At 42.1% G+C, this 25,713-nt stretch overlaps 1 protein-coding gene across 15 annotated transcripts in view; it reads right to left on the bottom strand.

The window, feature by feature from the left end:
* chb (chromosome bows) overlaps positions 1–25,713 on the bottom strand; it is a 788,037-nt gene that overhangs the window by 384,295 nt on the left and 378,029 nt on the right. For 12 of the 15 annotated variants that reach the window (XM_053789050.2, XM_070094157.1, XM_070094160.1 and 9 more), the window contains exon 2: positions 10,640–11,562. The exons of the other annotated variants lie outside the window; for them this stretch is intronic. In XM_053789050.2, coding sequence (XP_053645025.1) covers positions 10,640–11,372 — 733 coding nt within the window. In that variant the 5' untranslated portion in view covers positions 11,373–11,562. The remainder of the gene's footprint in view (positions 1–10,639; positions 11,563–25,713) is intronic. 15 annotated transcript variants of the gene reach the window in all.

Below are 25,713 nucleotides of genomic sequence, written 5' to 3'. Positions count from 1 at the left end.
GAACAAGTGAACTTACAACATATTCACCAATCAAGCCTCCTGATCGATAGCCTAGCAGTCAAACTACTGGTGCCGTGGATAAAACATTCCTTTTTTTCATTAGGGGAAATAGCTAAACAGAACCTGGCGGATAAGAAATTATATTAAAAAAGGTAAGCTCTCCCTTGAATATATTTAAGGTGAAAATATTCTTTGAGTATATTTTGAACGCCCTACCATGTCTCCTGCTCTGGAAGGAAGTGATTGTAATAATCAGCAACCCGTCCCCTTAATACTTTACAGATGTAAAATATAATTTATTGTCACTTGTTGTTCCTCTTATGAGGATTATTAGGCGTTATCAATAATGTAGGATTTCAATTTATACTGGCAACGAAAGTTATGCATGTTCTTAATCTTTGCAATTGCCACTTACTTTTAATGGGGATTTGTGTGTACCAATATTCTAGTCTAAGAGTAGAAATGTGTTTTAAAAGTACCATTATTGGCTTGGTATCTATTTTGAAAGTTCTTGTTATACAGACACATCTAGGTGAGTACAAATAGGAAGGGCATTTGTCTGACGCTCGGCAGACGGAGGATCGAGCCTCTACCACGTCTTGTGCTGAATAACCCAAATGGATTTAAAGCTAAACATGATGTTTTGTTATACAGACTGTAATTTTCACTGCAGCGGTAAGAGTAACATGCCCAGGAATTTTTCAAGCTAAGCCAAGTTATAATAAAAGTCCAGTACTGTGTGATTCTGTTAGAGTATCTCAGGCTGCTGAGTATCAGAGGTCAGCTGACCAGCTGTTAGGGTAATTTAGCTGACAGAAAAAACACAGACTGAGAATTCCGTCAGGATATGGACCTAATCCCAAAACAACTTACTCAGAAGCATTAATAAGGTACTAATAGTATTCAAACTAAAACAATATAATTTTATTAAAGAAAATACAAGTAAAAAACTATTAGCTAGTTCAAGATTATAGTTTAGAAATATTAACAAAGTAGTGAAACCAAATTAATAAATTAAAATATTCGATTTCCGTCTGTTGCTTGGGAAAATTTAGGTGAAAAAGAAACTTAGAGGTAACCACAGATGACATCCTAGGTTACCCAAGGCATGCGATTCAAATACTCAGCTTTGAACCTGCTGGAAGGAGAAAGATTGTTAATGTCGAGAAATGGCTGGAAGAGAGTGATGTGTCCAAAGAGCAAAGACATCTACACAGTTTAGCCAGAGAGAAGGGCGCACCCCAATAGTAGGAAGTAGAACAGTTTCGAAACACACTAAACGTTAGCAAGAACATGGGACACAGGAAAGCGCACAGCAACACCAAGGGTTTGAGAATAAAAAATGACCTTGAAATGAAAGAGTTGGAGTCCTAACAAAGGCGAATAAGATCAAGAAAAACATAAGTGGAAATAGGGAGAAGTACTTCATTGGCCTTCACTGAGAAAACTGAGATAATCATCAAGAGGAACATTAGTGAAGAGGGACTTAAAGTTATTCTATGAGTTCTCCTCTATCCTCTGTTCTTGTTAACTTTCATAAGGAGTGTTTCGAAAGTGTTCTACTACTATTGGGATGAGCCCTTCTCTCTGGCTTCGCTGTATTGATGATGTCTGATGTTTGACCACACGACTAAGTATCTTCCATTATTTATCGATACACTTAACAATCTTGCTCCTTCCATCAACTTAAAAGCTAAATGGGAATCAAACCTTTCCTTCTCTTTCCTTAACGTGCTTACACTGAGCAGGTCAACTTACCATTTCACATACAACAATATGTAAGTGAATCCTGTACGAGCATGTTTAATATTCAAGTGATAAAATCCCACCAACTTGATCTTCCGTAGGATAAGTGGACCTTAATGCTCCCTAAAGTCTACATATGCCAGTTCTACAGAAAATTCCAAGCACAAGAACAGGTAATCTCGATAACCATACCATGGCAGTACGAGTTTCTCTTAACAAGAAACACCAACAACTATAGGTAAAAATAAATCATGTTCTTTTAAAGAAAAGCAAGTTCACAATTTCTTACTCTATCATGACAAAATATTGACAACTTAAAAGACTGCACGAGCACTACTGAGCTGTTAAGTGGTAACCACAAATTGCTTGTGATTATCATTAATTTGACGCATGTTCACTTGAACACGAAGTAATGTACTCATTATCGTCAGTCAAGCCTTTAACTGTTTCAGTGCTTTAAATCTCTAGAACGAACGCAGGCGAGAAAGATAAACTAATCTACGTCTGCAAGATACTGGATGGATTGGTTCCAAATTTGTACACGGAAATTACTACTAATGAACACTAGATATTTTGCAGACGATACAGAATACCTCCAATAAAAAGCAGGGGATACCTGGAGGTTATTCCGGGGATCAACGCCCCCGCGGCCCGGTCCATGACCAGGCCTCCCGATGGATCAGGGCCTGATCAACTAGGCTGTTACTGCTGGCCGCACGCAGTCCAACGTACGAGCCACAGCCCGGCTGATCCGGCACTGACTTTAGGTATCTGTCCAGCTCTCTCTTGAAGGCAGCCAGGGGTTTATTGGTAATTCCCCTAATGCTTGATGGGAGGCTGTTGAACAGTTTTGGGCCCCGGACACTTATGGTGTTTTCCCTTAGTGTACCAATGGCGCCCCTACTTTTTATTGGGGGCATTTTGCATCGCCTGCCCAGTCTTTTACTTTCGTAGGGAGTGATTTCTGTGTGCAGATTTGGGACCATTCCTTCCTAGATTTTCCAAGTCTAGATTATGATATATCTCTCCCTCCTGCGTTCCAACGAGTACAAGTCAAGTGCTTCCAAGCGTTCCCAGTAGTTGAGGTGCTTGACAGAACTTATACGTGCAGTAAAGGATCTCTGTACACTCTCTAGATCTGCGATTTCACCTGCTTTGAATGGAGATGTTAATGTACAGCAGTATTCCAGCCTAGAGACAACAAGTGATTTGAAAAGGATCATCACTGGCTTGGCATCTCTCGTTTTAAAAGTTCTCATTATCCATCCTATCATTTTCTTTGCACGTGCGATCGTGGCACTGTTGTGATCCTTGAAAGTGAGATCCTCAGACATTACTACTCCCAGGTCCCTTACATTATTTTTCCGCTCTATTGTATAGCCGGAGTCAGTAGCATACTACTCCATAACGGAGTAGTTGGAATTTGTCCTCATTGAACATCATATTGTTTACCGTTGCCCACTGGAAAACTTTGTTTATATCTTCTTGGAGGTTAACCGCATCCTCAGCAGATGACAGCCTCATGCAGATCCTAGTATCATTCGCAAAGGATGATACGGTGCTGTGGTGTATATCTCTGTCTATGTCTGATATGAGGATAAGGAATAAGATGGGGGCGAGTACTGTGCCTTGTGGAACAGAGCTCTTCACTATGGCAGCCTCCGATTTAACTCTGCTGACCACTACTCTTTGTGTTCGATTTGTTAGGAAGTTGAAGATCCATCTCCCCACTTTCCCAGTTATTCCTTTAGCACGTATTTTATGGGCTATTACGCCATGATCGCATTTGTCAAATGCTTTTGCAAAGTCTGTGTATATTACATCTACATTCTGATTTTCTTCCAGTGCATCCAAGGCCATGTCATAGTGATCCAGTAGTTGTGAGAGGCAGGAGCGACCTGCCCTGAACCCATGTTGCCCTGGATTGTGCAGATTTGGAGAATCCAGGTGATTTGCAATCCTGCTTCTTAGCACTCTTTCAAAGATTTTTATGATGTGGGACGTCAGAGCTATTGGTCTATAGTTCTTAGCTAATGCTTTGCTGCCACCTTTATGGGGTGGGGCTATATCCGTTGTTTTAAGTGACTGTGGAATTTCACCCATGTCCAAGCTCCTCCTCCACAGTGTACTTAGGGCACACGAGAGGGGTTTCTTGCAGTTCTTAATGAAAACAGAGTTCCACGAGTCTGGGCCCAGGGCTGAGTGCATAGGCATGTTGTCAATGCCTTTTTCGAAATTTATCGGAGTTAGGGTAATGTCGGAAATCTGGCATACATTTATGGAGTTTTGAGGCTCATTCATGAAGAAATCATTTGGGTCGTCGATCCTCAGACCGATTAGTGGTTCACTAAACACAAGAGTCGTACTGGGATTTCAATATTTCACTCATTTCCTTGTTGTCATCCGTTTAAGTCCCATCCTGTCTGAGTAAGGACCCGATACTAGATGTGGTATTTGCCTTGTTTTTGGCATATGAAACTAAATATTTTGAATTTCTTTCAATTTCACTAATAGCTTTAAGCTCCTCCTGCCTCTCCTGGTTCCTGTAAGAATCATTTTACTTAAGTTCGATAGTTTCCACTTCCCTGGTCAGCGCCTCCTTTCGTGTATCAGATATTCTAGCACTCCTGAGGAGCTCAGTGACTCTTCGTCGTCTTCTGTAGAGGGAGCGTCTTTCTCTCTCCAGTTTACTCCTGCTCTTCTTCTTTCTTAGGGGAATATGCCTAGAACATGCTTCAGCTGCCAGGAAGTTGATCCTTTCAAGGCACTGGTTTGGATCCATGTCATTTAAGACATCTTCCCAACATGTTTCGTTTAGGACATGGTTTACCTGATCCCAGTTGATGTTCTTGTTGTTGAAGTTGTATTTTGTGAAGACACCTTCACAAGTACATGCATTCTGCTGATCAGGACCCCTATGTATGTACGTCTGGACTTCGATTGGGTTGTGATCGGAATTAGTTGTTTTTGATATTCTTATGTCTCTTATCAGGTCTTCATTATTTGTGAAGATAAGGTCAAGTGTGTTTTCTAGTCTTGTTGGCTCCACTATCTGCTGGCTTAAGGTGTGTTTTTCGCAGAGACTTAGTAGCTCATGTATGTGTGTGTGACCTTTCATCTGCGCTACCTCCGGGGATTGTTTCAGCTGTAACATTTGCTACATTTTTCCATTTTGTATGCCTTAGGTTGAAATCACCAAGCAGTAAGATGTTTGGGGATGGAGCTGGAAGGTTTTCCAAACAGTAATCAATTTTCAGTAGCTGTTCCTTGAACTGTTGTGAGGTTGCATCTGGTGGCTTGTATACAACCACAATGACAAGGTTTTCGTTCTCGATCTTTATTGATAAAACTTCAATACACAGAGAACTGTAAGTCTTAAGGAACCACGACTCTTCAACATCATCCCTTCATGCCTAAAGGGGATTACCAACAAACACTTAGGTGTCTCCAAGCGGAAACTCGAGATTCCTCAAAACCGTTCCTTTTCAGCCAGGTTACCTTTGATGAGTTTCGAGAGTCTTACTATTCCCGGAGCCCGGCCATGGGCTAGGCTAGTCTAAAATGATCATAGCCTACTGAGGGAGACTCAGGGTGCCTCCCCACCCTGTTAGGTTTAGGTTTAGCCTTTCGGCTCTCAGGATTCGTTTGTGGTGTACCTTGGGCACAGACTGTGCATCATTAGTTCATTTGAGACACATTCAAGTTGCTCAGTAGTTTGTAGTACTTGACCATTCCCCAGCATGCGACCCACAACGATCCATTAAGATTAACAGGGACAGTACTCACCTATTTGTACTCACCTATTTGTGGTTGCAGGGGTCGAGTCAGTGTGTGTGTGTGTGTGTGTGTGTGTGTGAGAGAGAGGAGACTCACCTAGGGTTGTGGTACACAGGTTGGACTGCTTGCAGGAGGCACTAACAACCTGGTTAATCAGGCAAGCAACCAGGAGGCATGGTGGCAATGACCCCCGGAAGCTACTCAGATAAGTAATATAAGCGCTTCAAATGATCAAGAATAGCTGTGGTGAAGCTAGGTTATTTTATGTTAGTAAATAGTGTAAATACCTTGGAAGTAGCGGGAGTGTAGCAGCAACCTAGAGCCTGTCTATCACCCTCACTCGTTACACACCTGTGTTTACGAAGAAGAGAGTTGAAAATGGAGAGAAGTGAAAGAGGGGGGAAGCAGAAGAGCTGAGGAGAGAGAAGAGTTGGAGGAAAGAGGGGGAATTGAATTAGGACGCAGGGAGAGCTGAAGGAGGAGAGTTCAATGTGGGAGGAAGAGGACGATAAAGAAGACAGGAGCATACTAGTGCCTGGTTACCTGAGTTCTTTCTGAGACCTGGAGATAGGCTGAATGATTGTAGAGGGAAAGAGGGAGAAGACGGAAAAGGAGGGAGAGGAGAAGGGAGAAGAGGGAGGTGGAAAATGAGGGGAGAAAGTGGGAGACGAGGGAGATATGGGAGACGAAGGAAGAAAGGGTGAGAGAGAGGGTGGATGTAGGAGGTAGAGGATGGGAGGGTGGAAGAAGATGGGAGGGTGGAAGAGGTGGGAGGGTGGAAGAAGATGGGAGGGTGGAAGAAGATGGGAGGGTGGAAGAAGATGGGAGGGTGGAAGAAGAGGCTGGGAGAGTGGAAGAAGAGGATGGGAGGGTGGAAGAGGAGGATGGGAGGGTGGAAGATGAGGGGTGGGAGATGGGAGTGGAAAACAAGAGAGAAGGGGGGGGGGCTTCAAGCTGTACCCTTCTCAAGAACATCACTTCATCTGAGTTCATTATTCATTCACAGAATGACATGTCTGAAACATGTTCGTACAACGTAACATCATCGATGATCAAATTAAATCACTGGCCCACAGGTAACTCCAACTTCATCCTGTTCCCTACTTGTATGTCTCAACAATGAAAAGGTAACAACTCTCAGCTTGTAAATAAAGGTAAGAACTCGTCGCCTAATCTGTAAAAACCCTGGTGTAAATAAAAAAGAAAAAGAAGTGAAGGAGGGAGTGTAGGGTGGAGGAAGAGAAGTGTAGGAGGAAGAGGATGATAAAGGTGGCGTCGTTAGGGATGGTTGGGGAAGGCGGCGTAGAGGGTCAGAGTGTACGCAGGGGGTGAAGGTGGTGGTATGAGGGGGCGAGGATGGGGGTATTCTGCGGATGGGAGTTACTGCAATATTAAAGCCGCTAGAGCCAGACGCCTCCCACGCGGGGTGCACGTGGAGCAGTTTACTTGTGCATAACTCTTTTATAACAAGTCTGGCACCAACACTAAGTCAATACCACAACCATCTTATTGATCAATATGACCTGGCTTCTATGAAGCCTACTAACATTTCCTCGCCACGTCTACCTCTCTCACCACTTTAACCTAGCAACACTACCCCTACCTGGCTGCTAACTGAAAAGTCTCTTTCAAGATTATTCCATCGTAACAAAGTTTACGTGTACTGTTCATTCTGTACTTACCTAGATGTGTTTATAGGCGTCGATTTAGAGCTCACGGGCTTGCCTCTCAACTCTAATCGACCGGTTTCACTGATTTCTAGATGAAACATGCTCTTGAAAGTGTTTATAGTGTTTTGTGTATATTACTTCTTCCCCATGTGCGCTCCACTTTCCATCCTAAGGCTGAATAAAGTTGTTCTCCTTGTGGCAGATCTACGTCTTTGGTTACCATATGTCAATAACGAGACCAACTTGGCTAGGACGGTGTTTATGTTATCATGGTAGATATTCCCGTGTCCTAGCCCAGTATAGTTCACAACTCAACTTGTTTTGAAATACAGTAAACAAATAACATACAGTAACTGTTGATAATTCCGAAGACTAGTGCTTTAGAAGTCTGGTCAGAATCATTAGGCTGTGGCTGTATGCAACTCACAACTTGACGCACTTGCTACAGCCAGGCTGCTCAGGAACATTCTACAGGAACTTACGAAATTTCCTGCTAAAGAGTTAAGGTTCTGTTGGTAATTACCTTTATATTTGAAGACTGTGTTGAAAAGACTTGGACCCTTTACAGTTATCGTGTTATCTCTGTAATGTACAAACAGCACCACTGCCTTTCAATGTGGTTATGTACGGTCTACCCAGCCATCATAACATATGCATACAAGCAAGGTGTTAGTGTATGACATCCTTATATCTGTACACATTTCTCCGCCCCCAGAACAGGTAGTCACGAGCAGCCCGTGACCTTGAATACTAACTACTTGACTAAGGCCATGTAAGACACTTCAATTATACAAAACAAACTAACTGCATGACGCTGTAACATTGAATATCACAAGGACAACTATATGCCCGAACTTAAAATATCTTTTCCTGAATGAAAAAAATACTAGTACTAGCGCGCGTGCGCTTGTATCTTGCATTTATTGCTGCCCTTCCACAAAATATGTCCTCTATTTTTTAACAAGTTTTCGATGTTTACGACAAATTACTTTATCCTAAGTTATTCTAAGTAATTGCCAATAAAATGGAATGGTAACGTTTGGCAGCTGGGGATAACACCATTGCTTAATTCGTTGGATCAACACGTTCGTTATAAACGATGTATGACTGGAATACAATACTTCTCCCCACCCATACACAAAGTCCAAGTGTCCTTTACCCATTATATCTAATATAAAAAAACATTTCCAGTTTCCGTTACAGGTAAAATTAACAATCAACTAATATGAGGTGAGGTGAGTACGTGGATACAATGATGTGAGTCATGTCTTATTAGTCGGGGAGGTGTTGTCTTGGGAGTTCCTCGCCCTGCTAGGCCTACTCTACTATCTTATCAAATCTGGAATTCAGCTACAACTACCGCTGCTACTGGTGCCACACAACAACGAAAATGTAAAGCTACATAGTATAGTGAATGTAAGATTTGAATGCAGTATGGACAGACACTGGCCACATTAAGAAAAAAATAACATCTAACCAAAGTGCAATACGTTTAACAGGCTTCAGTTTCACACTCATAACAGGACAGTAGTGCCTTCCTGTTTTGTTGTTGTCTATCAGCCTACTACCATTAACTTTCGTCCCTGTGCAGACTTATGTTTACACAATTTAAACCAAGCTGAAATGTAAATATAAATTTTGTAAATAGGTACGTGTTTACTTTTGTTAATTAGACGACAAATGAAGCAAAGGTACCGGATCAGCATACTATAACCATTTCCGCTTTTCCACACGATGAACAAACACATGATCTGCTCCGCTGGTCAAGCACGAACAATATAGCTGTGACCTGCTCCGCTGATCATGCACTATCTTAGAAATCTATAGTGAATGAACTTCCACAAGAGATGCTTGTACTGAAGTTTGAGCTTATTCACCTTAAGGGTACACGAGTCCCTTCTCATGTGGACCTACAAATTATACTTCTCAAAGACACCAAGGACTGAAAAACTCCTTAAATTTCTCAACGCGTTTAAAATTATTTATATTCATAGACTGACTTCTCTGGATCCAGGTGGGGGAGGGGAGGGGAGAGGAGGGAACGTGTACTTACAATATTAAACTGGGAGAAATGACATCCTGCTGGTGAGTTTTAACAAATAAATGACCCAAATAATTAATCATACATTTTCAAATAATTATATGATGTGATACCTAAATGTGTTATTTTCATAGATAATTTTTTCCCTGCTGTCCTGTATCCTGAAAATACTGTGATTCCGCATGTTATACCCGTTAATGGTTCCGGGATCATCTACATCATCTCCTTTCCCACGCGATTTCGCCTGTCTGTTTCGTTCTAAAAGTAAATAATATAAAAGAGAGAGTAGTTGTAGGCTTAGTACCAAACGTGTGGTAGAACTACGTTACCTCAGGCAACACCAGAGATATACTATCATAAACTTGACCGGACTAATATCCGTATAAAGGAAAGGTAATTAATTTTTTTTTTTTCAAACAGGCAAAATAAAAAGATAGGGAGTGTATTCAACCCTGGGGCTGGGATGGACAACAGAGTAAGCAGATCAGGTACTATTATTATAACGGTAACGATTATGATTAATCTCTGTAGGTGACTGTTGAAGCCTACCGAGCAGACGATATGTTTTCGTCAATAAATATACACAAGTGTTGCACATGCGAACTTGCTGTGACAATAACTTAGACTTCAAAATGGCCAGAATACTTAAAATATCAGGAATAACATACACTGAAGACAACCCAGTAGTTGTATACACCTACTACGACCATAAGAGATCAGCACCCATATGTCAACGGTTGTAGATTCCATGGTAAGAACTAATATGAAATTAAAGTTGCTATGGAGTCTAAGATTAATTCTAAAGGTTTATTCTAAGAGTGTGCCACAGTACAGGTATCGCTGGGTACTGGTTAATTCTAATGGTATCGGTACAGATCTAAAACTGAGTGTTGTACTGGCAAAAAAAAAAAAATTTTTTTGCATTGTCACATCACTAGAATATTTAATGTAAATCAGACTAAGATTCGAGTCGTCTAGTGGTTTACTTCTAAGTTTGAAACTTAATTACAAGTGAAATGTTTCAGTCATGGTATTAACTTCAACGTTCCTTAGGTAAATGTCTTAATACGTCCGTTTTACATCAAAGCTAAATGCCACTAACGTATCTATATTGAAAGATTAAAATATAGAACTACATACCTTGCTGTTCACGGGAGTTATTCCACTATGTACCTTGCATTCAGCTCTCTACAGGGATTATTTCCATGTGCACATTGTTGTTTAACCTTGTTTACTATATATAAAAGGTAATTCATGCACGCTCCTGTGTTTCAAATTTTTACGTAAAAAAATTCAAATTAATATAATTTTATATTACATTTAAGACTTTAGAACAACGAGTTTTCATGTAAACTATGATGGAAGGTGCAAAGAATAACAAGAGGAGACAAGAAAGGTAACTTACCTCTCTTGTAAGGTGAGCTGTAAGGTGACGAGTGGTGACTGGTGGTGCCACTGTTGTGATAGTGACTGTGGTGGTGCGTGTGTCTGCGGCTCCTGGTTGAGGCCTCTGTGTTCTTAATGAGATTATCAAAGATCATAATCCACTCGTCCTCCTGAGACCATAGTGTGTCTAGATGTTCAATGTAGGCATCCAGCTCTGCCTTGGACTTGATGGGAGTAACAATAGTTGTGGAAGTGGTGGAGGTGGACGTGGTGGTTGTGTTATCTGACGCCACAGAGTTGAGTGTCGTATTCGAGCTTCTAGTTTCATTGGACGTTGTGGATATATCGGAATTGATAGAAGAAGTGGATGTGTTAGACAAGGATCTGTCGATCCTAGATACTGGACGGTCTTGGCAGCCCATTGAGGCCACACTTATCTTTGGGCTGTAGGTGGGCTCTACGCCATAGTCCCGAGGGCTTGAGGGTGTAGGGCTGTCATTGTTGGTGGGCGGTGCAATGAGTCTGGGCGAATGACTCTTGTAACCAGGGGAGGGACTGCCAGCCTGACTCTCTGTGGTACCATTGTCAGCGGAGGAGCTGTGGCCGCTGTCCAGGGAGCCCAGAGACTCAACGGAGCACTGTGAGGTGAGAGTGATGTCCCCGAGAGAGCCGCTCAGCTCCATGGATGTGGCAGGGCTCACCGGCGGGGGCGGCGACCCTGGCAGTACCTCACTGGGAGTCACTGAGGGCATGATGGTTCAAGCAGTGGCACTAAGGTAGCAGTAGGGAGGATACTCCTCACCTCTTCCTTACTACCTTCACCCACCGCTCCCTCACTGCCCTCACATCATTCACATACAACACTTCTTATCTTGTGTCTTCCGGCACTTTCACTCGTTTAATATATTTTACTGGTATATAAAATCTTTAAATCATAATTATCTATAAATAAAATCGAATAAAATCAGAAAATCAAGCATAACAATACATACTGTTTTAGGACACAATGTATATTACTGGTACCAAACGTGAAATTGAACGTAAGTACGTGTGTGTGTGTGTGTGTGTGTGTGTGTGTGTGTGTGTGTGTGTGTGTAGTGTGTGTAGTGTGTGTGTAGTGTGTGTGTAGTGTGTGTGTAGTTGTGTGTGTGTGTGTGTGTGTGTGTGTAGTGTGTGTGTGTGTGTGTGTGTGTGTGTGTAGTGTGTGTGTGTAGTGTGTGTGTGTGTGTGTGTGTGTGTGTGTGTGTGTGTAGTGTGTGTGTGTGTGTGTAGTGTGTGTGTGTGTGTGTGTGTGTGTGTGTGTGTAGTGTGTGTGTGTGTGTGTAGTGTGTGTGTAGTGTGTGTGTGTGTGTGTGTGTGTGTGTGTGTGTGTGTAGTGTGTGTGTGTGTAGTGTGTGTGTAGTGTGTGTAGTGTGTGTGTGTGTAGTGTGTGTAGTGTGTGTGTGTGTAGTGTGTGTAGTGTGTGTGCGTGTGTGTGTGTGTAGTGTGTAGTGTGTGTGTGTGTGTGTGTGTGTGTGTGTGTGTGTGTGTGTGTGTAGTGTGTGTGTGTAGTGTGTGTGTGTAGTGTGTGTGTGTAGTGTGTGTGTGTGTGTAGTGTGTGTGTGTGTGTGTGTGTGTGTGTGTGTAGTGTGTGTGTGTGTAGTGTGTGTGTGTAGTGTGTGTGTGTGTAGTGTGTGTGTGTGTGTGTGTGTGTGTGTGTGTAGTGTGTGTGTGTGTGTAGTGTGTGTGTGTGTAGTGTTTGTGTGTGTGTGTGTGTAGTGTGTGTGTGTGTAGTGTGTGTGTGTGTGTAGTGTGTGTGTGTGTGTGTAGTGTGTGTGTGTGTGTGTGTGTGTGTGTGTGTGTAGTGTGTGTGTGTGTGTGTGTGTGTGTGTGTGTGTAGTGTGTGTGTGTGTGTGTGTGTAGTGTGTGTGTGTAGTGTGTGTGTGTGTGTGTGTGTGTAGTGTGTGTGTGTAGTGTGTGAGTAGTGTGTGTGTGTGTAGTGTATATGTAGTGTGTGTGTGTAGTGAGTGTGTAATGTGTGTGTAGTGTGTGTGTAGTGTGTGTGTGTAGTGTGTGTGTGTAGTGTGTGTGTAGTGTGTGTGTAGTGTGTGTGTGTAGTGTGTGTGTGTAGTGTGTGTGTGTGTGTGTGTGTGTGTGTGTGTGTGTGTGTGTGTGTGTGTGTGTGTGTGTGTGTGTGTGTGTAGTGTGTGTGTGTGTGTGTGTGTGTGTGTGTAGTGTGTGTGTGTGTGTGTGTGTGTGTGTGTGTGTGTGTGTGTGTGTGTGGTGTGTGTGTGTGTGTGTGTGTGGTGTGGTGTGTGTGTGTGTGTGTGTGTGTGTGTGTGTGTGTGTGTGTGTGTAGTGTGTGTGTGTGTGTGTGTAGTGTGTGTGTGTGTGTATGTGTGTGTTTAGTGTGTGTGTGTGTGTGTGTGTGTAGTGTGTGTGTGTGTGTTTGTGTGTGTGTGTGTGTGTGTGTGTAGTGTGTGTGTGTGTGTGTGTGTATGTAGTGCGTGTGTGTAGTGTGTGTAGTGTGTGTGTGTGTGCAGTGTGTGTGTGTAGTGTGTGTGTGTGTGCAGTGTGTGTGTGTAGTGTGTAGTGTGTGTGTGTAGTGTGTGTAGTGTGTGTGTGTGTGTGTGTGTGTGTGTGTGTGTGTGTAGTGTGTGTGTGTTGTGTGTGTAGTGTGTGTGTGTAGTGTGTGTGTGTAGTGTGTGTGTGTGTGTGTGTGTGTAGTGTGTGTGTGTGTGTGTAGTGTGTGTGTGTGTGTGTGTGTGTGTGTAGTGTGTGTGTAGTGTGTGTGTAGTGTGTGTGTAGTGTGTGTGTGTGTAGTGTGTGTGTAGTGTGTGTGTAGTGTGTGTGTAGTGTGTAAAATTGGTCAATTAGCAAGAACTCCTTTAAAATTAAGTCATTTTCTCTTATACGTTTGAAGACGTACTTTTTTTTCATTATATTAATATAAAAATTAATAATTTTGTACCAAAACAACTTTAGAAAACTTACCTAACCTTATTATAACAAGCTCAATTTAATTTAGCCTAATCCAACTAAATATATTTTAGATAAATTTACAATGATTTAATAATAAAGAAACAATGAACTATATTTTTTTTCGTTAGATTAAGAATGATTTTTGCGAAATTACTGCACACAAATTTTCGCTTCCCTTATTCGGCAAGAAATAGAGTTGCTATTTAAGCCAAAATCGGTACAACAACACAACCTGTAACTTTCATGTACTAACAAGATTCTTGCCAAAAAAATTTAATTGGCTTTAAAAGTATATACTCTCTCTCTCTCTCTCTCTCTCTCTCTCTCTCTCTCTCACACACACACACACACACACACACACACACACACACACACACACAACGAGCAAAAAGCATGAGACTAGTAGCCTCAAAATAACCGATAAACTGTTAAAAAATGGCTACTAGAAGTCAATCCAAAATAGTGTCATAAAGTTGGAGAATGTGAGGTTAAATTGGAAACAGTACAGTCTGGGAGGGGCTTAATTACAAATATCGATGAAAGAAAAGACTGAGTGAACATCAAAACGTACCTATCTCCAGAGGAGCACACCAACTGCGTAACTTTGGTAGGACAACCTCAAAGCAGCCTTTAGAAACACCAGAGAGGAGTTCACGGAACACACAAGGAAAACAGATACTTGCCTTGAAAACCTTGAGAATCCTACACCAAATATTATCCTCGGACATTAAGTTCTTCTAAATTTAAGATGGAAGATGGTAAATCAAGGTGTTGTACTAGAAATATTCCCGGGAAGCACATTAGCTCAACAGATACATACCAGAGAGCTAATGGGGTTTTGTGAAAAGTCTACTTTGATCCAGCAGATTACAGGACCCACTAGAAATGAAAATACACTGGATCTGATCTTCACGAACATCAAAGAACTAATTAGACACATGACCACAAAAACAATCAACTCTGATCACATCACAGAAGTACAGATGAGTATAAGAGCTGGAGTAGAAACTCCAGAAATAGTACACGAGAAGGGATGTTCATGAAATTTAATTTCAGCAATCAGAGAATCGATTGAAACAAAATAAACAAAGAACTATCAGACATACCCTAGGTAACAGTCAAGCATTCTAAACCCTCATCAATGCTTGGAAAAGCTGAATACAGAAACATACAAGGTCTGTGTAAATATATATTAATCATAAAACCTGAAAGGTCAAAGGGAGCACAGAAGAATCTACAAATGAAGGAGTTTCTGAACTGCTTAAAATTGTAAATATGTCACAATAAAAGAAAGACACCCTTTGTCAAGAGATTGCCGAGTAGCAACAAAAACAGGTTTTCGAATCACACAGTAGCACAAAGGGAACAAAACGCTGCCAGAATATTGCAAGGAATCCCAAATATTTCTAGACATACAAAATTAAAATTAAGAACTACATGTAGAATTGAGCCATTAACCTGATGATGAAAGGAAACGAGTGATAAAAGACCAATATGAATCAATGTTCAACAATCCATTAAACGAAAGCTGGGTGGAGAATGCAGATTTTCTGTTCGTTACCCATGAAGGCGCCACAGATCACACAACTGACTTAAGTACAAATCCTGAAGAATTCGAAAACGAAATAAAAGACAAGCCCAATCATGCAGCAACTGGACCGGATTCATAAAATTCCTTATTTATAAAAAAGTGTAAAATACCACTAGCACGAGCACTCAGTATTCTTTGGAGGAAGAGTTAGATATAAGCGAAATCCCAGAGGCCTTAAGAGGCATGCATGTCCCCCGTCTTCTAATAACATGTTCATTTTCCCACTATAATCTACCTTGTCCAAAATTGCTACCGCATTTCCTTTGTTTCGTAAGGTGAAGTCGAGGATCTTTCTTAATTCATGGTATAGCTTAACAAATCTTTGAGGACAATTGTGTTGGAGAGGTCAACTCCTCTGCATAAAGGAGGCAGCAGAGCACCAAAAACTACAGACCATTAGCCCGATCATAAAATCTTTCAAAGGGTGATGAGACATCAAATTACATACTTTATGGAACAGCATAACCTACACAACCCAAACCAGAATGGATTTAGAGCGGGAAGAACATGCCTGTATCTTCATACGTAAGCAAACACTGACATATTTATTAGAAAACGTTTCGGTCTTGGGACCTTGATCACTTCTAACATACAGAGGTAGAAAGGCATTATATATATAGGCGGAGAGTGAGGTGTGACGCACGTGACCTGAGGAATGTCATAAGAACATAAGAATGGAGGAACACTGTAGAAGGCCTACTGGCCCATGCGAGGCAGGTCCTTATCAAAACAACCTCTGCCTATGATGAGGACGGGTAGACGTTGAAATCATGTGATTCCTGTATTGTTGGGTTGGTGGTGCTTAAGTATCATGTATGCCAATGTTTTTGAAATTTTGTAGTTTCCAGTGTTGCGTTCTATAGTGTCGGTGACGGCGATTAGTGAGGCTTCTAGGCACCGTCGGCGTCTGAGGTCTGGTTCGGTGAGAACGAGTTGTGCCTCATTCCAGTTCATCAAATGTCCCGTGGAGTCTCTGTGGAAGACACAGGCGTACCTTACATCGTCTCTGTTAGAGGCATTTCGATGCTCATTCAAGCGGACTGCAAGATCTCTGCCTGTCTCGCCTACATATTTCTTGGGACAGAACCCACAGGGGATAGTGTAGACGCTTGCTGTAGAAGTTAGAGGTGTGGGGCTGCGTTTCGTAGTGAGGTCTTTGATAGATGTATTTATGGTGGAAACGTTAATGTTACTCATAGCAAGTGCCCGGTGAGTATTCGTGGCAACATCACCACATGGGAGTACTATGAACTGCTTAGGGGGCTGTTCCATGGGCGGTTTGTTGAGAATAGCTTGTGCCTTAAGTCTGCAATCTCGGATGAAGAAAGATGGGAACTGAAGACGTGTAAAGGCTTGTGTTATGTAAGTGCATTCTTCTTCTAGAAAACAAGGGCTGGAGATGCGAAGAGCTCTCAAGAAGCCAATGAGGACTCCTCTCTTAGTGCGGGTGTCTTGGTGTGAATAAAAGTGTATAAGATCGTCCTTGTTGGTAGGTTTTCTATACACTTTGAAGAGAAGTTTGTCACTGTCGGGAGATCTGCACAGTAGAACGTCGAGGAAAGGAAGTTTGCCATCATTTTCGAGTTCAAGTGTAAACTTTATTGATGGTTCAACTGCATTGATCTTGTTGAGAAGGGCCTGGATATTGAGACGTCTCGGATAGAAAACCAATACATCATCAACGTATCTTAGCCAGGTAACGGTGTTGGGAATGAGGGTGCTGAATTTATCTGTCTCCAGGTTTTCCATGAAGAGGTTGGCAAGCACAGCACTGAGCGGGCTGCCCATTGCCATCCCAAAGCACTGTTTGTAACAGTTGTCCTGATACTTGAAGAAGTTGAAATTAACACAAAGTTCCACTAGATTGATGAAGTCTAGAAGAGGTAAAGGGAGGTCGTGGTTTTCAGTGAGCCTGTCTCAGAATGTTGATTGCAGCGTCAGTAGGAACGTTGGTAAAGAGGGCTGTGACATCGAAGGAAGCCATGCTTTTGTTTTTGACATTCAGGTTGGAAATTCGGGAGAGAAGGTCACCTGAGTGCTTGAGGTGGGCTTGACTGATGGTGCCCAGAAGCGCTGAAAGGTATTTGGCAAGGTGGCCGGCTAGTCTGTGTGGTGCATTCCCTATGCCCGAAGTGATAGGCCGTAGTGGGATGCCAGGTTTGTGTGTCTTAGGAAGGCCATACAGACGTGCTGGTTTTGGTTGACCTGGTAAAAGTTTAAGTAGTTTTTTGCCTTGTTCTGATTTTCGTAAGATGCTACGAGCCTTTTGAAGAAAAGTCTGGGTACTTTGAAGTAGCACTGATTCTGATACAGGCTGGTATGTGTTGACATCGTTGAGAAGATTTAAAACTTTATTGTTGTAGTCGACAGTGTTGAGTAACACCACACCACCTCCTTTGTCGGCGGTTGTAATGACGATATCATCGTTGTTGGCCAAGTCCCTGAGTGCTTGGATGTATCTTCTGGGAATGACCGGTCTTGAAGGCTCAGTAGCTGCAGCAGTGATAATTCCTTGAACAAAGCCTTTTTGAAACTCGGAGCCTCCAAAAGGTTGATTCTTGGTTACCATATCCACCAGATATATAGAAGTATATATAGTGTATAGAAAACCTACCAACAAGGACGATCTTATACACTTTTATTCACACCAAGACACCCGCACTAAGAGAGGAGTCCTCATTGGCTTCTTCTTGAGAGCTCTTCGCATCTCCAGCCCTTGTTTTCTAGAAGAAGAATGCACTTACATTACACAAGCCTTTACACGTCTTCAGTTCCCATCTTTCTTCATCCGAGATTGCAGACTTAAGGCCCATGGAACAGCCCCCTAAGCAGTTCATAGTACTCCCATGTGGTGATGTTGCCACGAATACTCGCCGGGCACTTGCTATGAGTAACATCAACGTTTCCACCATAAACACATCATCTATCAAAGACCTCACTACGAAACGCAGCCCCACACCTCTAACTTCTACAGCAGGCGTCTACACTATCCCCTGTGGGTTCTGTCCCAAGAAATATGTAGGCGAGACAGGCAGAGATCTTGCAGTCCGCTTGAATGAGCATCGAAATGCCTCTAACAGAGACGATGTAAGGTACGCCTGTGTCCTCCACAGAGACTCCACGGGACATTTGATGAACTGGAATGAGGCACAACTCGTTCTCACCGAACCAGACCTCAGACGCCGACGGTGCCTAGAAGCCTCACTAATCGCCGTCACCGACACTATAGAACGCAACATTGGAAACTACAAAATTTCAAAAACATTGCCATACATGATACTTAAGCACCACCAACCCAACAACACAGGAATCACATGATTTCAACGTCTACCCGTCCTCATCACAGGCAGAGGTTGTTTTGATAAGGACCTGCCTCGCATGGGCCAGTAGGCCTTCTACAGTGTTCCTCCATTCTTATGTTCTTATGTTCTTATGACATTCCTCAGGTCACGTGCGTCACACCTCACTCTCCGCCTATATATATAATGCCTTTCTACCTCTGTATGCTAGAAGTGATCAAGGTCCCAGGACCGAAACGTTTTCTAATAAATATGTCACAGTGTTTGCTTACGTGTCTTTCTAAACCAACTTGTCGGTATTTATTACCAAGGTTTATACCACATATTATCATGCCTCTCTCTCTCCTCCGCTCCATTGAGTACAAGTTCAAGACTTGAAGGCGTTCCCAGTAGTTTAGGTGCTTTACTGGCTCAATGTGAGCCGTAAACGATCTCTGTATCTGTTCCAGCTCCGATATTTCTCCTGCTTTGAACGGGGTCGTCAGCACTGAGCAATATTCTAAGTGAGGGAGCACTAGCGATTTGAAAAGTGTCACCATCGGCATTATTTCCCTTGTTTTGAAAGTTCTCAATACCCACCCCGTCATTTTCCTGGCTGTTGTGATCTTTGTCTTGTTATGGTCTTTAAAAGAAAGGTCAGCTGACATAATTATTCCCAGGTCTTTTTTTTTTTTTTTTTTTTTTTTTTTTTTTTTTTTTACACATGGTTTGACAAGGTTAAGGATCCCTAGGTTTATTGACAAGCTATTTACAGGTTAAGGATTCCTAACTTTATTGACAAGCTAAGAGCTGTTACCTACATCAGCTCATTTGAAAGCATTTTTATTGTTATGAGACATACAAGTAGGGAACAGGATGAAGTTGGAGCCATCTGTGGGCCAGCATTTTCATTTGTTCAACTGACGTTATCTCGTTGACATCATTATGCTGTACGAATGTGTTCCATACTCGAGTCATCCTGGGTATGTATGATCTCAGATGGAGTGATGTTCTGGAGAAGGGTACAGCCAGAGTGAAGTTGCTGCTTTCTGCCCGTCTTGTGGCATAAAAGCTTGTTTCGCGCTGTCCTCGAAGTGGATCCAAGTGTGGTATTTTGACAATATTGGCCTTGTACATAACAGTAAGGCCACCCACATCCCTCCTATGTTGAAGGCTCTGCTGAAATGACAGATCCATCCAGGATGGGTCCAGGCGAGAGATGAGACGTCTTGCTCTGTTCTCTACTCTGTCAAGCAGTCGCAGATGAGAGGGGGGACAGGCAAACCAAGAAAGTGGAGCATACTCAAGGTGTGAGCGTACTTGTGCCTCGTACAGGATCTTGCAACCCCTACTGTCAAGCAGATGTGAGATACGGCGAAGTGCTGTAAGCTTCCTGGCTGCCTTGTTTGCAAGATTTACAACATGGTTCTTCATGGTTAGTTTGGAGTCAAATTTCACCCCAAGGATATCAACTTCTTCTCCAGGTGCCAACATCTTTTACGTGTTCCTTACGTTCTATTTGGTGCCCCTCTTGAGTTTTGTATATAATGTTCCTTTTGAGTTCTTCATTCTTTCCATACCTAAGCAGCTGGAACTTATCACCATTGAACGTCATGTTCTCCACTGCCCACTGGAAAACCTTGTTTATGTCTTCCTGTACTTTTACAGTGTCCTCTACCGTAGTGACTTTTCATGTTTATTTTAGTGTCATCTGCAAATGATGATACAAAAGTGTACCGGGTGTTTTTGTCTATGTCTGCTATGAGGATGAGAAACAGAAGTGGTGCCAGGACAGTGCATAGGGACACTGAGCTTTTGACCTCGCTGATGCTGGATCTTGCCCTGTTCACTACTACTTTTTGTGTTCTGTGTGTTAGGCACCCGAAAATCCATCTGCCTACCTTCCCCGTAATGTCCATGGACCTCATTTTGTGCGCTGTCACTCCATGATTGCATTTGTCAAGCGCCCTCGCAAAATCTGTGTAAATCACATCTGCGTTTTGGTCGTCTTCCAATGCCTCCGTAATTCTGTCATAATGGTTCAGCAGCTGTGACAGACATCATGATCGTCCTGCTCTAAAACCATGCTGGTTCGGGTTATGCTGGTTGTGCTGCTCCATGAAATTTTTAACCTGCCGTCTCATCACTCTTTCGTAGATTTTTATAATGTGAGAGGTTAGGGCTACTGGTGTGTAATTTTTAGCTAGTGCTCTACTACCTCCATTATGCAATGGAGCTATGTCTGCACTCTTTAAGGCCTCCGGTATTTCACCTAGATCTAAGCTCTTTCTCCAAAGAATACTGAGGGCTCGTGCTAGTGGTACTTTAGACTTCTTTATAAACAGAGCATTCCATGAATCTGGTCCAGGTGCTGAGTGAGTGGGCATGTTGTCCATTTCTTTTTCGAAATCTATGGGATTTGGACTAATGTCAGTTAGTTGGTCTGAGACGCCTTCTTCTGGAGTGAAAAATATTTCTGCATTTTCTACCTTGCAGTCATGTAGTGGGTTGCTGAATACCGACTCATACTGTTCTTCAAGAATTTCACTCATTTCCTGTTCATCGTCAGTATACGAGTCTCCTCTCAGTAGTGGTACAATACTACAGGATTCTTGGATTTTGCACAGGAACAGAATATTTTGGGTTTCTTGCAATATCCTGTATGACCTTCTGTTCCTTTTGTACTTCCTCTGTTAGGTATGACATCCTAAGTTTTTGCTCTAGTTCAATGATCTCCTGTCTAAGTCTATCTTTCCTCTGCTGAAGCATATTTGTTTTTTTTAAGCAATTCCGTAACCAGTTTTCTTCATCTGTACCATCTCTTATGCTCTCTATATATATATATCTAATCTCCTCCTGGGTTTCCTCAATGGTACGTGCTTCATACATACATTGTATGCTTCTGTATTCAGCTTCTCTAGGCACTGGTGGGGATTTAGGGTGCTCATGTCTGATTCCCAGGATGTCTGATAGCTCTTGGTTTATTTCTTCTCAGCCAATTCTATGGTTGTTAAAATTAAACTTACTGAACATCCCGTCTCTAACAGTGACGCAGTTCCCTAACCCTGAGTTAATACTCGTTGGAACTTTTATGATGTTATCAGAGTATATTGACTTTGTAACTGTTATGTCTCTGAGCAGTACCTCGTTGTTTGTGAATATCAAAGCCAGGGTAATTTTATTTCTAGTGGGATCAGTTATCTGTTAGTTTAAAGAGTACTTTTCACAAAGCCTCATTAGTTCCCTGGTATGTACCTGTTGAGCCAGGGTGCTTCCCGGAGATATTTCTGGTATAACACTGTGTTGCGTCATCTTCCATTTTATATGAGGGAGACAAATCTCCAAGGAGTAAAATATTTGGTGTGGGATTGTCTAGCCTATCCAGATAGCTATCTATCTTCCTTAGCTGATCTGTGAATTCCTCAGCAGTTGCTGATGGTGGTTTGTATACTAGCATAATTATTAAATTTCTACTTTCAATTTTAATGCCTAGGATTTCTACTATATCATTCGTAGAGTTCAGCACTTGTGTGCAACAGAAAGTATCTTTTATATGGAATCCTACTCCTCCCTGTGACCTATTAATTCTTTCACATCTATACATGTTATAGCTTTCTATCTTTATCTCTCCGTCCAAAACTTCCCCTGTATGTGTTTCTGTAAAGGCTCCAAACATGGCATTCGCTTCTGTTAGGAGCCCACTGACATAACTAACTTTGTCGTTTGTATTTGATTTCAAACCCTGAACATTTGCAAATATGAAGCAGGAATTACCATTGGGGATGCTTTGTCTTGCTCTGTGACACTTTTCAAATCACTTGTGCCCTCTCGCTTAATAGTAGTCAGGGTTCACGGCTTGTTTTGTGGCAAGACACAGAAGGCGGAACTCGAACAGATCCAAAGGTCATTTATGGCCGGCAAAGCCAATAAAGCATTTAAATTACTGGGAACGCCTCAGTCCTAAATATGTATTCGCTGGACCGGAGGAGAAAGACATAATATATTCGTGAAATGGGCTTGAGGGCCTGGTCCCAAATCTGCACATTACCATAACAATGGAGTGAGAGATGGAAAATGTGTAGAATAAGCCCATTGAAAAACAAGGGCGCTGTGGGCACAGTAAGAAAACATTGTAGACGGTTTACACAATATCACAAGATATCAGAAACACTGCCGGAATAAGTGTGTGTCTGCCAAGTGCTAGATCAACCAGGAAGTGATGTATAAGCGGGCCAGCAGCCTGCCGGTGGTAACAGCCTGGTTGAGCAGGCACCCGAAAAGCCTGGCTGGGAATGCAGGAAGCTCTCGAAACCCTTCAAAAGTATATTAATGATAAGGCAACAACAAAAAGAGTTAGGAAATATTCAGCACTTCTACAAATGTGTGTAACACTAAAACGCCTACAGCAGTAACCACTATAAAAACAAAAGTAACATTAGGCGAGAACCCGACAGTTTCTTGAAAGCGACAGGAAATAATAGTTTTCAGTTAAATTATAACACTGATCTATCGTAAAAATGCTTCGCAAATAAAACTAATAATTCTTTACATTTTTTAGGGGGTCCCAGAATACGGAAATAATGCTTAACATTGCTGTCTCTTTTATATAAATATGAACCTAGGCAGGTTGCTGTTATTTTTGTCCTGGGAAGGCACAAGATGAACAAATTGTACACTGAGCGTACATGCAAAACCTTATGAATCAAACTCACAATCCGTATGGTTTAAAAAATAGATACAGATTCCTAAAGCCATAATGCGTAGTTGTTTAAAAAATACACATTTCCTTTAGCCAATCGATTGTTATGGTCATATTCATTTTCAGCACCACAACAAATAATTTTTTTTCTACTTCCAAAATACATTTTTTTTTTAAATTTGCAGACCAGTGTATTGTACGTACGCCCGTCTAAGGAAGCCCCGTAGGCATCACAGATCACACACACACTATCATCATCTCAAGTATGTCTACCGAGTCCCAGATTCCTCAACACAGCTTCACTATGAACACCAGTTTACCACTTATCTCCCCCCCCCCCAACCACCACCGCCTCCACTCCCACACAATACCTTGAGCACCTTCCTGGGTAACATTAACTCCAGCTCTATTGGAACGAAACCTTTGAAGCTCCCGTAGTTGGAATGCTTGACGATATCTTCATTGACCTACTGAAGTCTTCTACCTCAGACAGGCAGATTTTACCACGATTTAACAAACCCATCCTGTGTGATGGAATATGACAAAAAATCATAGCTATCATTTGTTCCCATTATGTAACAGAGAGAGAGAGAGAGAGAGAGAGAGAGAGAGAGAGAGAGAGAGAGAGAGAGAGAGAGAGAGTGAGAGAGAGAGAGAGAGAGAGAGAGAGAGAGAGAGAGAGAGAGAGAGAGAGAAATGAGAGAGAGACGGAGACGGGCAGAAAGCAGCAACTTCACTCTGGCTGTACCCTTCTCCAGAACACTTCATCTGAGATCATTTATCCCCAGGATGACTCGAGTATGGAACACATTCGTACAGCATTATGATGTCACCGAGATAAAGTCAGTTGATCAAATGAAAATGCTGGCCCACAGATGGCTCCAACTTCATCCTGTTCCTTACGTGTATGTCTCATAACAATAAAAATGCTTTCAAATGAGCTGATGTAGGTAACGGCTCTTAGTTTGTCAATGAAGTTAGGAATCCTTAACCTGTAAATAGCTTGTCAATAAAGCTAGGGATCCTTCACCTAACCTTGTCAAACCCTGCGTGAGAGAGAGAGAGAGAGAGAGAGAGAGAGAGAGAGAGAGAGAGAGAGAGAGAGAGGAGAGAGAGGAGAGAGAGAGAGAGGAGAGAGAGAGAGGAGAGACAGAGAGAGGAGAGAGGAGAGAGGAGAGAGAGAGAGGAGAGAGAGGGAGAGGGGAGAGAGAGGAGGAGAGAGAGGGGAGGAGGAGAGAGAGAGAGAGAGAGAGAGAGAGAGAGAGAGAGAGAGAGAGAGAGAGAGAGAGAGAGAGAGGAAGAGGAGAGAGAGAGAGGAGAGGAGAGAGAGAGAGAGAGAGAGAGAGAGAGAGAGAGAGAGAGAGAGAGAGAGAGAGAGAGAGAGAGAGAGAGAGAGAGAGAGAGAGAGGTAGGTAGCAGCACACTGTCAGTGTAACCAATTATTGATTAAAAACAATATCTTTGAGCACCTTGAAAATTAATACATATGAAAAACCTAGCATTCGTTTAGAGATGTCATTTTTTTTTACGAATCTCCCAGCTTTATAAGTGAAAGAAATTAGGAAAGAGGTTAAGTAGTATCTTCCTTAACTGCCAGCAGTAACAGCCTGATTGATCAGACTCTGATCCACCATAAGGTCTGGTCTCACACCGAGCCGCGGGGGCGTTGACCCCCGAAACCCTCTCCAGGTATACTGCATAAATGCATTCCACTATCTCACACAAGACGCAATTATACAAACTGGAAGAGCAGGCAATGACAGCAGGAAATATACGCAAGTGGAAATAATAATTCTTAAGGAATAGAAGGCAGAAGGTCGAAAGACCTGGGCTTAAGTACTGAACCAGTACCGGAGCCCGGCCCTTGGTCAGGCTTCTCTGGTGCCAAGCATCTCACCACAAGTAATTTCTAAATCGTATAGCTACGTATTCTCCCATTTTTATCACTAGTAAGTTATAGTGGTTTGCAGACTGGACACCTGACTTTCAGAGAGTACATTTTAAGTGCTTTGAGGCGGTCCCAGTAGTTTTGATCATTTATTATGTGGACAAGAACGACCAACAAACATTTTCCATCTTTAATATTGGGAGGTTAGCTGAAAACTGATCAGAACAACAACCTCACTGGCGTGATTACTGTTGTCTTGAAAATTCTTATAATACACCCTATCATTTCCCTGGTTTTTGCACCATTTTTCTTACCGTGTTTTAGAAAAAATGAGGGGAATCTGATAAATTTCCCTAAACTTTTACAAGTTCCTTTAATTCTACGAGATGCCTTGCTATATTCTGTATTCCGCGCCCGTTGTAAAGTCTTCAGTCTTTCCATAATTAAGCAGTTTGGAATTTGTCACCGTTGTACATCATATTTTACTTTGCTCACTGGAAGACTTCGTTGAAATCTTAATTTTTCTAACCCTTCTATTTATGTGACTTTTATTTTTATTTTGTCATTTTCCACACGTACTAAGAAACTGACGTGTGTATTAATGTGTGCTCTTAGAACGAGAAACAATAAGGTGCCAGGAGCTGCCTTGGGGTAGAGCATTTTATCTTGCCAACAC

Source organism: Cherax quadricarinatus, chromosome 44 (genome assembly GCF_038502225.1).
Source record: "Cherax quadricarinatus isolate ZL_2023a chromosome 44, ASM3850222v1, whole genome shotgun sequence".
NCBI lineage: Eukaryota > Metazoa > Arthropoda > Malacostraca > Decapoda > Parastacidae > Cherax > Cherax quadricarinatus.
The sequence above is the reverse complement of the archived record's forward strand: the minus strand, read 5'-3'. Positions and strand labels throughout refer to the sequence as shown.